The 12,465-nt window shown below is 47.8% G+C and overlaps 1 protein-coding gene across 6 annotated transcripts in view; it reads right to left on the minus strand.

Annotated features, from left to right (window-relative positions):
- Nucleotides 1-12,465, minus strand: part of NAV2 (neuron navigator 2) — a 727,084-nt gene that overhangs the window by 224,938 nt on the left and 489,681 nt on the right. For 5 of the 6 annotated variants that reach the window (XM_072793786.1, XM_072793782.1, XM_072793781.1 and 2 more), the window contains 2 exons: nucleotides 6,482-6,743; nucleotides 2,069-2,137 (listed from right to left, as the gene is read on the minus strand). In XM_072793786.1, the coding sequence (XP_072649887.1) occupies nucleotides 2,069-2,137; nucleotides 6,482-6,743 (331 nt within the window). The remainder of the gene's footprint in view (nucleotides 1-2,068; nucleotides 2,138-6,481; nucleotides 6,744-12,465) is intronic. The other variant, XM_072793784.1, reaches the window with a different exon arrangement.

Below are 12,465 nucleotides of genomic sequence, written 5' to 3' on the forward strand. Positions count from 1 at the left end.
GCACACCCCAAGCCCTCAAAAGACTCACTTGTTTCTTGCTCTGGCATGCATTTCTCAAACTGCACTTCCTCTGCTATTTCCAAATAAACTCAATTTGAGTCTGGCAATTTGAGCTCACCTCCATTTACCTCCTTATTTAGGTTGACACCTAAATCTGCACAACATTGGAAGATCTGGGAACCCCGTGTGCCCTGCAGTGAGTATCCAAGTCGGACCCCATGTTATTTTTCAGGGGAAGCAGGTGCTCTCTCGCATAGTGTTATGAATTGTGTATTTATGTCCCACCTGCCCCTGCCCCTATTCAGGTGTCATAACCCTAATCCCTAGGGACAGTATCTGGAAATGGGGCTTATGGGAGGCACTTAGGTCATGAGGTTAAAGATCTCATAATGGGATTAGTGCCTCATAAGAAGAAAATGGAGAGGGCTTGCTTCCTCTCTCGCTGCTTGCCATGGGAGGACATAGCAGGAACACGGCCATCTGGAAACCAGGAACAGGGCTCTCCTTAGAACCCCACTGTGCTGGCATCTCAGACTTCCCAGCTTCCAGAACCATAAGGAAAACATTTCTGTGGTTTAAATCACCCCGTTTATGGTGATCTGTTCTAGCAGCCCAAACCGACAAAGACACAGGATTCTGAGAACCGCTGATACACGTGGGTGCCCTCCTGTTCCCCAAAATCAAGTCTGGGCAACATATGGACTTGTTCTACAGAGAAGCAACTGCCCTGTGCCTTCTCCCCATCAGCCAGGTAGACTCCGAGTTGGGTCTATGTGTAGCCTTTTAGAAAAGAAAAAGGGAACACTGGCTAGCAAAGGCACCTAGAGCTTGACAGCGTAGGGCAACAGGCAGACATGCAGTATGGATTTTCGTCACACGGATACAGATACAAATGTAGTGTGGGTATCCCGTTAGAATTCAATGAAAATGAAGAGATTCCACCCCAGCATCAGGTTCTGGGGTGCTGGGATGGTGCACAGGGCAGGGTGAGGCAAAAGACTGAGAGTAAGGGCTGAAATCTAAGAGTTTTAAAAGCAGCGTCGACAATCCCATAAGGACGAGATTTCAAGGGGAAGGAAGAGGAGAGTAACACAGCTGTTAAGGTGAGGGGCCTGGAGTCAGATCACCTGGGCTCAAATCCTGATTTTTTTTCCCCCCACTTTTTTGGGTAACTTACCTAACTTCCTGGATTTTAGTTCTCTCATCTGTAAAATGGGGGTAATGAGGTCACCTGCTGCATGAAGACTGCCGGGAGGATTAAATTAGGATAATGCATTCCAATTGGTACATTATGAGCATTCAGTGAATATTAGCTATTGCCACTTTCACAGTAACAGTAGATCCCAAAGATATGACTGGCATTTTCCATACCCTGGAATGGGTTCTCATAGGAGGCAGTAGATGCCAAACTCTATGTCAAGTTAGTGAGCAAGGCTAATTTGTATTTTTAGGTAACCGAAGCAATCTCTCCAAGGTACAAAAAAGCATCCAGAAACTAAAATGAGACATAGCTGCCTTGCTGCTTTGTCTCCTTGGACCAATTGGATTCATGCTTTAGGTCTTTATCATTCAAAAGAAAACTAATCCCACATTAGTAATTTTAGCAATAACAGCAACAATAAGAAGCACCACACACACACACACACACACACACACAAGGAGATGCAGGTGAGGCGGGAGGATCAGGGCCAGGCCAGAGCAGGGAGCCAAACTCATCATAAAACCACTACAAAATCTACCTAGAAACTTACCTCTCCCTAAATCAAAAAAGGATTCTGATGGCCGAGCAACCAAAGCCCAAATCAGTGAAATGCAGAAGGAGTATGTACACCCTCATGTCACGTACACTCTGACACACACATACACACTCCTTTTCAATGAAGCTCCTCCCCCTCCTCCCCACACTCTCAAAACTCTCCAACATTGGATCATTAGCCAAAGCATGTTTGGTTTTCTCAAACTGCAAACATGAAATGAGGAAAGGGACCCAAAGGAAACTTAGCCAGGACAGAGGGATCAATGAGTTGGGTTGAAACCATGCTTTGCAGGACACAGAGAAAAGTCTAACCTAGAGATCTTTTTCTGACCCAGAGTGAAGCGGATGATTTTGCTTTGAGATGAGTCCTTGGATGATGCACTGCATGACGGGAAAGAAAAAAAAGTGGAAGAGATGAGTGAGGGGAGAGAAGATATGTTAGATGCACGCATCACTAACAGGCGTCTATGACAAGGGGGATGCGCCTGGTTGGCCCTCTGCCCACGTTTCCTACAATACACAGTCTTCCTTCCAGGTCTAACTTTTCTGACATGACAAAATTCCAATACAAAGAAATTGCTATCAAGATTATCTAAGAACTTTCGTTATTTTTTTTTAATCACCTAAGAGTATCTAGATACTTCTATTTGCTTATTCTACTAGGGTGCTTTTCAGAGAAAGGTGCCATAAAATGCTGACCCAAAACAAGGGTATAGAGGTTGGCAAGTTTCGCTGGTGTTGGGAATACTTGCTCTCAATGGTATAGAGATGCTCATTTAAGGGGCACCTGGGTGGCAGTCAGTTAAGCATCTGACTCTTGGTTCGGCTCAAGTTGTGATCTCAGGATGGTGGGATCAAGACTCACATCAGGGTCCATGCTCCGCTCAGAGTCTGCTTAAGATTCTCTCTCTCTCCCTCTCTTTCCATCCCTTCCCCCCAGCCCCTGAGCTTGCTCTCTTTCTTGCTCTCTCTCAAATAAATTAACCTTTTTTTTTTTTAAAGAAATGTTCACTTAAAGTCTTCTGAACTTCCTAAATTCTAGGTTTTGGATGAAAAATTTGTACATGTGAAGAATCTTGATTGGGCTTAATTGAAAGGTAAACTTGTTTACTGCCTTATAAAAAGGTAGAACTATTTACCTTTCTCGTATCCATACACCCTACACCCTGTTGATCCTGTGCCAACGTGTGTTTCTCAACATGCGTTGTTTGGAACCCTATGCAGTGATCTGAGGTGGGAAAGACAATGCTGGAAGTGAAGGAGGAGACAGGAGAGAGCGCAGAAGGAAAAAAATGAAGCAATTGTCTGAATTTTTCCTCAACAGCCGAATATTGATAGTATGTAAGGTAGACACAGATGGAGAAGAAAGGGAGTCTTGGGGACTGTGCTCCTCTCCTGGACTCTGCACTGGTGAGGGATTTCATGAGGCAAAATATGGAGCCAGTTCTTAGCCTCACAGAAATTAATAAGAGCTGAAGTGAAGAGGTAAACGTGAGTCTCCACTGGGCCATCATGGAGGAGTCGCTCTGATTAACTCATGCCGGCTGCGCAAATTTCCTTTGCCAGCTTCCATGACTCCTTTCTTAACAAATTTCATGGAAAAGCTGCCAGGTTTTAGTGTTTCCTACCCCAACAGGTACAGTGTTCAGGCATTTCTGTATCTGGCAAAGTTGTAACAGAGGACTAAGATACCCAGCGTCCAGGGCTTGGCTTGCGTCAACACTCAACACTGATGATCAAGGTCCAAGCCATGACCCTTGGGACTCTGGTTATCAAAGCCAAAATGCGGGGTAGAAATACAATGGGACTAAGCCAGTGATGCCATTTTAACTAGACTTATATTTACAGCCAGAGTGTAAGCATGGGATAGCAGATCCCTAAAACTTTGAGAATAAGATTGCCTTCTGGAAATAGAATTAGAAAGAATCAGTATAAAATGTGTGAAACCAGTCATCTGCAGAAGTAACCCAATCTGGGCCAGATAAAGGACAAGAGAGGACATAGAGCAACTCCAAAGGCCACTCCATGGCACCGCAGCACAGAGTCAGGGGGCCTTGATGGCAGGAATCTCTCTGGAATAAATGGTTATAAAAACCTGGCTCAAGTAAGTTTGGCTCTTCTTTAGGTAAAGCATTTATTAATAGTAGGATGTTTTTCCTTACTGGGAGATGGGTGTCCTGACTGGAACATCTGGTTCTTGTAAGAAAACAAACGCCTTCCATGGAAATGGGTGCCTCGGGCTAGCATAGCTTAGTGACACAAGCCCAGGGTTGCTCAACACATGTTCCTTGCAATCCTATGTGCAGTGAGATGCTCTACGAAGGAAGTTCTGTGGCGAAGTTTGAGGAATGCTTTCTGCGTCCTCTTCGGAAGACTCCGTGCACCCGTGTTCCTCTCCCAGGTGCCCTCATCTCAACGACTGGCACCATTTACCACTGCTCAGGCCAGAAATCTGAACTTTATCTGGAATTCTCTCCCTCACTCCAGATAGTCCATCTATTCATAGTCCTGTTGGCGTGTAAAGTGGCCCATCAACAGGTCTGCTCTACCTTGGTCCAAGCCACTGTCACCTGGAGGACTCCAAACGCCTCTTACCTGGGGTCCTGCCTTTCATCTCTACCATCCCAGAGAAGCCAAGATTTTTTTTTTAAACTAAATCAAATCAAGTTTCTCTCTTGATCAAGAAGACCCCCCCCCCCCCCCCAGTGGCTTCCTGTTACCTATAAAATGAAATGCAAACTCTTTACCCAGTTTAGCTAGTGCTCTGTGACTGGACCTCAGGGCCGCAGGACCATGCAACCCCAGGGACCACCGGTCATACTGTCTTGCATGTAAACGGAGGCTTTGCTTACAGGTACCTTACTTTATCATTTTCCAACTCCCCTCACCCACTGAGCTCCAGCCACACCAGCCCTCTTTCTGGTCCTCCAACCTGCCAGGCTTACTCTTACACCACAGGACCTTTGCACCAGCTGCTCTCACTGGCTGATCTATTCTACGCCTAAACTTTGCCCGGCCTGCTCCATGTCCTTCCTCTCTCCACTCTGGTGTCCTGTCCCCAGAGAGAATTTCTTATCAACCCAACCTATCAACCTAACCCTTCTGAATCCCCTCATCTTATTGTACTCTGAGCGTTATCTTCCCACTTGCCTGCCTCCTCCAGGAAAATGCAAAGAATGAGCACACTGGGGGTCTCATTCATCTGTGAACTCCAAGTGCCTAGAACAGTGCCTGGCACATGGAAGGCATTCAAGCTACGTAACTACATTTTGGCAGATTCAAGGATGAGTAAGAACAGTTCTAACAACTCAACCCAGATTTACCAACTTTCCCCACTATAGAACCCTTCCCTTGCCAGTTACCATCCAGGAAATAAGCTCTCTATAGAATACAGTAGGAAATGATATCCTGGTCATTCAATCATCCAGGGCCGCCAGGGACCTCCAATCAGAGGATGGCTCTCACTCAGGTGGTTCTTCAGGTCAGGGTACAGAAGCTCGCTGCCTGTTCCCCATTACTAGTCCGGGCATTTCGGCTAGCCTACATATTTCCATAATGTAAGTTGGATATAATTAGATAATTAATTAGGGGATCTGATTTACAGCACATCCATCACTGCGGGATTTTAACACCATCACAAACGGGAAGTAGCACTTCTCATGGGAAGGAAAAAGCTGTAACCGTCTATAAGGCACCTGTTGTGTCTGGACTGATTTGTGCTTTGTCCAACTACACTGGGCTGCTGAAGGCATGAACGTGAGCGAGAAGCCCAGCCCTATGATTATTAATGCTGATGCTTTTGGGGAACCAGAAAAGCCATTACTCTTTGGCAAACATTAAATGAAATCTAGCAATTAGTGACATTCAGAGGATTTGATAATTAAGGGTTTATAGCTTTAAGCAACAATTATTGTGGACTTTTCTCTAGAATTTTACCATGAGTCAAAAACTTCCTAGCTCCTAATCCCCTTCCCTTTCCCTCTCTTTGCCATTAAAATTAATGTTTTACAAGGTGATCTTCTGCAGAGTCGTTTAAGAATGCCAACTACTCCCATAGTGACACAGTAGATGGTAACTGCCCTGGAGCTCTGAGTGCACATCATTCTATGGCCAGAGTCCCACTGGCACCATCAGTCCCTCTGGGAGCATCAGCAAGATCTAAGCCCTAATCCCACACAACAGAGGACCACAGCTGGGGCCACTACCAACTCCCCAAGGTTAACAAAACCTAGCCTGTGGTCCCCTCAGGGAAAGTGGCCGCCCCCTTCCTTGCTAAGGATTTCCCATCTTTCTTCTGCACTCTGGATATTTCTCTTCTGCTAAAGCAGAGGCATCCACAGCATAACTTTAGCCTACAGTAAGTAAAATGACTCACACATATAACACTGAACACTCAGCTCCTAGGCAAACATGCCAAACAAGTCTGGGGTCTATTTTCGGGGCTGTTTATGGCAAAGGAGCATGTGCATAATAGGCCAGCGCTAAGGCAAGAGCAGCTAATTAGCTTTGGCTGCTGGCCATCATGACCCATAAAAGTACACATCTCCGCCAGGCACAGGAGGCAGCCCCTCTGCATCCACTTCAAGGTCATGCTAATCCCCCACTAGCAGTGGTTCTCGCACTGAAGAGGCCCAAGCGACAACACGCTCGGCCCAGGCTACCATTTGGCCCGTGTGGAGGATGCCCCACGAAACACAGGATTATCACTCGGCAAGGAGTCCCCACCTGGACTGCATTTCAGCTTGTGCTTTTGACTGCTGATGCGGCGCCGGCTGGAGAGGCTGGCCCGGGGCTTGGGGAGTGGCTGGCACCTGTTGCTGAGGAGTGCCAGCCTGGCACTGGGGGGGCGCCCCGGCCGCCTGGGCCACGGCAGGCGGCGGCGGTGCAGAAAGGTGCTGCTTCTGGGGCTGCTGCTGCTGCTGCTGCTTGTAGCGGGAGAGGCTGAAGAAGAGGCCTAGGATGGCCTTGAGGTTACCATTCCTGATTTCTGCAAGACAATAAAGAGATTCTTTTAGAGGAGGAGGCCCGCCTTGGGAGCCCTTTCTTGCTCAGGAGCTTCATTTCTCTAGGACAGGCCAGACTTCCCCAACACGTGGTTGGAATCACACCGTCAATTAAAGTCAGGCCTCAGCCGCAGAGAAGCGAGCTGATCCTCCCCCGTGGGGATGCGAGCGGATCCGTGAGGCAAGTTGCGACTGGATGTCTGGCAAGTGCCGGGAGGAAATTTTCAGCAAGGACACAACCAGAAAAAGTCAGGCTCCTGAGCAAGACCGTGCTTGTCCTCAGGCAGAGCAGCCAATCCGGGACAGAGGTGCTCTCGGGCGCTGGGGGGAAACACCGCTCTCCGCTTCCAGCCACTTCGTGCATGCCAAGTGGCCCCCACCCCACTCCCAAATCCTCACCTTGCTCTATCCCACCAGCCTTCCCTCAAACACATGGCTCTGTGTCTCCCTTGCCTACTAAATCACTAACTTTAATTTGGGATGGGTGTGGGGACAAGCCATAGGACTCGCTTTCATAAAGAACTCACACAAAAATTCTGTATTAAAAAAAAAATGTGAACAGAGTTGAGGGGGAGCAGAAAAGTTTTATTCAAAACAGAATCTCTTAGACGTTAAAATGCATTTGCCAAAAAATAAAAATAAAAAATAAAATAAAATGCATTTGCCTCGAGGCATGCATAAAAAGCTGCAGAGAAAGAATAAAATATTGATGCATAGGCCGAGGCTATGGATCGAGGGTGTTTCTCCCTGGGGAATCCTTCCTTGTATGTTCTCAACACCAGACGCGAAGGCCTGGGCCTGCGCTGACCCCGAGGGTGAAGTACTACGGCCACCCAGCTTGAAGGACAGGAAGATGGAATTTTGGGGGCTCCCTCTGCTTTGCTTCCACCTGAGGCTGGATTTCCTTCTCTGAACTGGCAAGGGGAGCATCTCCTGTGTGGAGAACGTCCACGTCCAGGTTAGCCCCGGGCCGGGAAGAGACTGCTCATAGAGGAGCCAGAGCTTCCTCCAGGACCAGTCGCAGCGCAGAGGCTATGAATGGGGTCCTTTCAGAGACAAGCCCCATTCCCTGAACGCCTGCCAGTGTCCTGGGCGTGATCTGACAAGGCCGGGCTGAGTGACTGCCAGCCCTGAAGAAACGGAGATGACAATACAGACAGGGGTTCCTGTCTGTACTCCGGCAGGTGCTAGCTGTGCAACTCCAGGCAAGTCACTTGATCTCTCCGGGCCTCGCTGGCAATATTGACTCAGTTTCCCCATCACACAAGGTTGTTTCTGCTGGTCCAGTAAAAGCATACCTGTGAAAGCACAGCGTGAATGGGGCTGTACTCCCCAGGCTCGGCTACTCATCACCGTAGCCCCCAGAATCCTGTAGGAGATTCCCATACAGGTCCAGGTTCGTGCCTTAGAAACAGTTTTTATTGTGGTCAGCGTAGGACTTCTCTTGCAAACCGTGATACTTCTGAGCGTGAAAGCGGGGAGCTTTTAATGATGCCAGGTGGACAGGTGTAAACGAGGACAGGCCCAGACAAAGGAAGATGCTTATAAACCATTCTGGGCAACACGAGGAGCAAAGAAAGCCGCCCAGAGCTGGCTGAGGCCCCCCGTTTCTGGCTCTAGCCCTGCATCTCTGCTTCCTTCTCCATCCTACGGAAACCAAAAGGGCAGCACACGCACTCCTGTGGTTTTGTTCCATTTCTGCTTCTAAATGTTCTTACAGGCACATCAGAGTCACGGATTGTGAGGTTGGGATGGGGGAGTGGTCAGCTGGCTCTGGAGCGTGAAGGGACGCACCCGTGGTCACCCAGCTGGGCCCCGCAGGCAGTTGGGACAGAATCAAAAGCTGGCATGCTGGGCACCTGTTAAGGAACTCGGGAAACCATGCCCCCGCAAAATTGACTTCACCGGAGGGAGAAAGTAGAGCTAATCATGTGGACTGGTAAAATCTATGTAAGATTTATTTTTTCGTGCCTTTTATAGCTATCGGGTTATATGGTTTACAAGAACAGGGACTACTACTAATTAGTATGTATCAGGTTAAGCTCTTAATGAGCATGATCTCATTCAGTCCCTACAACTTTGGAAGTGAGTATTAATGTCTCTCTTTTAAAGAAAAACAGCAGCTCAGAATGGTTTTATGACCTCTCCAAGAGAGTACGTGATGGAGTTGGGATTTGGGATTTCAACTTAGGTTTGTCCAGCTCCAAGCCGGGTCTCCCAACCCGGTGTAACTCGGGTTACTTGTATACCCATCATGTGTGGCAAATTTAAAAGCACACCAAATGAGGTTTTATTTATTAAGCTAGCTGGTGGGCATATATGTATTCTTTAGTCTTCTCGAAGTATTCTATTATTATGGAATGTTGGCACATTCCATGCTACATTTTTTTTTTTTTTTTTTTTGGAACCACGTAAGAAAAACAAAAAAGGGAGGAACTAAAAATTTGGCATACCCAAGGGCGGACTGGTTGTCCACAGCAAGAGGCAGGCATGTCTGCTTCAGCACCTCGTGGCAGCCCAAGCCAGGGCAAACAGAGACAGCTTTGTCATATGCTCTACCCACCGTGGTTGCTAAGTCACTTACTGTTCATGACTCAGCATCGGTCCCTAAGGCATCATTTTCTCTGTCCAGGAGCACAGTCTTCTCAAAAACATGCTTCTTAAGCAGGTAGTATTTTTATTATAAAGATCACAGATTCTTTGAGCCAGAAAGACCTGGGTTTGAATCTCTACAGTTCGTCCTGGATAGACTGGGTTTTCAGAAGACTCCATCTCTCTAGGCCTCTGTTTTCCTTCTTAAAATGGGCATATGCCCCACTGCAGCTTCCCTACAGGCTTGTTACGAGAATTCAGTGAAGGTTGAATAGAAAATGAGGGCAAAACACCCAGGACACTGCCTGACTCTACTTCCAATTTTGGTTCAGAAAATATGGCCACGCCCCCTCCAGCCTCCTCAGACCTCCCACCAAGGGCTCTGCACCTAAAGGAAACCTAAGAAGCTCCCATTCTCCATCCTCCTTCCCACTTTTGCCCCAGTCACAGGCATCAAGAAGGAAACGAATGACAAATGATCTCAAATTAGACAAATGTCAATGGTGAGCTTCTGGGTTTTTGTGTTTGAGAGAGAGCGCATGCGTGAGTGAGCAGGCTGGGGGCCAAGGGGCAGAGGGAGAAGGAGAGAGAATCTCAAGCAGACACCACACCCAGCACAGAGCCTGACGTGGGAATCGATCTCATGACCCTGGGATCACAACCCGAGCTGCAATCAAGAGTCAGATGCTAAACTGACTGTACTACCCAGGCGGCCCCCGCCCCCCGCCATCCGCAAAATTTCTTTTTTAAACAGCTTTTCCCCAAGTGTAATTTGCATCCAGAAAATTCAGTGCACAACGATTTTCAGTAAATTCTAATCTTACACCATTTCCATCACCCTAAAAAGAGTCCTCACGCTCACTGGCAGTCATCCCCAAACCCGTTCCCAGGCAATGTTGAATCTGCTTTCTGTTTCTACAATGTCTGTCTCTGCTGGACACCTCCTCTAAGTGGAGCCATGGAATATGTGGCCTTTTGCATGTAGCTTCTTTCACTAAGCATGTTTTTAAGGCTGACCCACTTTAGAGCATGTATCATTCGTCTGTGTCTCCCTATTGCTGAGTAACAGCCCATTGTATGGATATACCACATCTTGTTTACCCACCCACCAGTTGGCGGGGGTCTGGGCTGCTTCATTTTCTTTTCAGAGCACAGAAACTAGAGAGTGGCAGATGCTCTGTTTGGGGTTGGAAGCCACACAGTTTCTGCCATGGGTGGTCCATAACAGACAGTATCCAAAATAGCTAGAACTGTATTCTTTCCACATTTCCAAGTGGCATGTGTCTGTGTTCCATGAGGCTTGGTAAGCCGGCGGCACCAACGGGCTAGAAACAAAATCCATCAGCCCACAAAAATGTTACCCTCATGACATTTCCCAAGGTTTGGAAAAAGAGCATCGTTTAGTGTCTAATCAACTATCCTCACTCTCTTGATTTCTAGACAAAGAAGATGAAGAAAACACATAGACCTCGCTAGAATGGACACTAGCTAGCTGGCACCTAAACCTGCAGGAGACCCGGACTGCCCTTCTCTACCTGTGCCCACACCCATGAATAATGAACAAAGTACCGAGGCCAATTTTTCAATTTCCATTAGAATTCAGTATTGCCAGGGCACCTGGATGGCTCAGTTGGTTAAGCATCTGCCTCCAGCTTAGGGCATGATCTCAGGGTCCTCAGCTCAGCAGGGAGTCTGTTCCTCCCCTTACCCCTCTGCCCCCTCCCTACTCCTGTTCTCTCTCTCATGCACGCGCTCTCTCTCTCCTTCCTCTCAAATAAATAAATCTTAAAAAAAAGAAAAAAAAAGAATTCAGTATTGCCTTGACTCTTAATTCCCTTGGATTCTGATTTCTTTGCTCCCACTGGCTGGTATGAATCTGCACAGATGCTGTACAGGATGTTGGGCATGAAGGTTAGGAAAAACAGTTCTTTTCTTTCAGCATTATTTCAGAGAAACCTCAGGCCTGGTTTACAAAGGCACAAACACTGGAACAATCTAATGCAAAGAAAGCTGCTTCGTAGGGAAGAAGGGACGGGGCGGGGGGTGAGGCACAGAGGGAGGGCTAGCCCAGATCAGACTGCAGAGTCAGAATTCCTAGGCGGTTCCCTTAGCCCAGGGCACCATACAGCTCACCCAGCTGACTCGGGACTGTGGATTCCGGAGCACTGTGCCTCCAGATGGGCCATCTACATAACCTACATTCACCACATAACTTCCCACCCCATTCCTGCAGCCCTTCTAGGTCCTGCTCATCAAACCAGTCAATGACTGTACCCACAGGGGACATGGGACAGATGAGGGGTGTGAGAGCCTACAGGGCCCCTTTTGGTAACAGAATCAGGTCCACACTGCCAAAGAGGTGATGTGGGTAGGAGGAAATGGAAACAATCCGCCTGCTGCTTTTCTTCTAATGGTCTGCTCTCTGGCTTAGAATAAAAGGGGAAGAAGCTCAGCATCTAGGTTTCTGGCCAAGCCAGGTCTGAGCTCATCAAGTCAGCAACCAACTTCATTCCTTCCTGGAGGCACCTGGAAGGCTCTTCCTGCCTCTGTCCCTCTAATCCTCAAGGTTGACAAAGACATAATCTTTGCTCCTGTCATATTATCTATATGCCTCGTCTTTGGTCTAGATTTCCCACGGCCTCCCTTTCCTGTTTGGTGAATGCCTGATTTACCCTGTCAAACCCAGGGGAAACATCACTGCCTCCAGAAAGCCCCCAACTGCCCAGGCAAAGCCAGTCACTGCCTTTCTTTGGCCACCACTGCGTACATACCACTAGTACAGCTCTTTTACTAACTGAAATTAAACCTAATTTTGCATGACTGATATACTATGCCTAGTATACAGGATGTGCCCAGGAAATGTTTGCTGGATTAAAATAGGATATGCCTCACCCCCTAGACCTGCACTTCTCCATGACAGGAGGATGGGCTCAGGGCTAGGTGTTCTCAGAACTCCCAAGGATACAGGCCATCCTTCCTCACAGGACAGGTGTACAGATGGTCGAGACAGGTGGAGTGTGTCGGGGAGGGGTTGAAGGGACCTTGAAAATCACCCAGGCTGGGGTGAGGCCCAAGCTCACTTGACAATGGATAGGTCCAACCTTCTGGAACACA

Source organism: Canis lupus, chromosome 23 (assembly GCF_048164855.1).
Source record: "Canis lupus baileyi chromosome 23, mCanLup2.hap1, whole genome shotgun sequence".
Classification (NCBI taxonomy): Eukaryota; Metazoa; Chordata; class Mammalia; order Carnivora; family Canidae; genus Canis; species Canis lupus.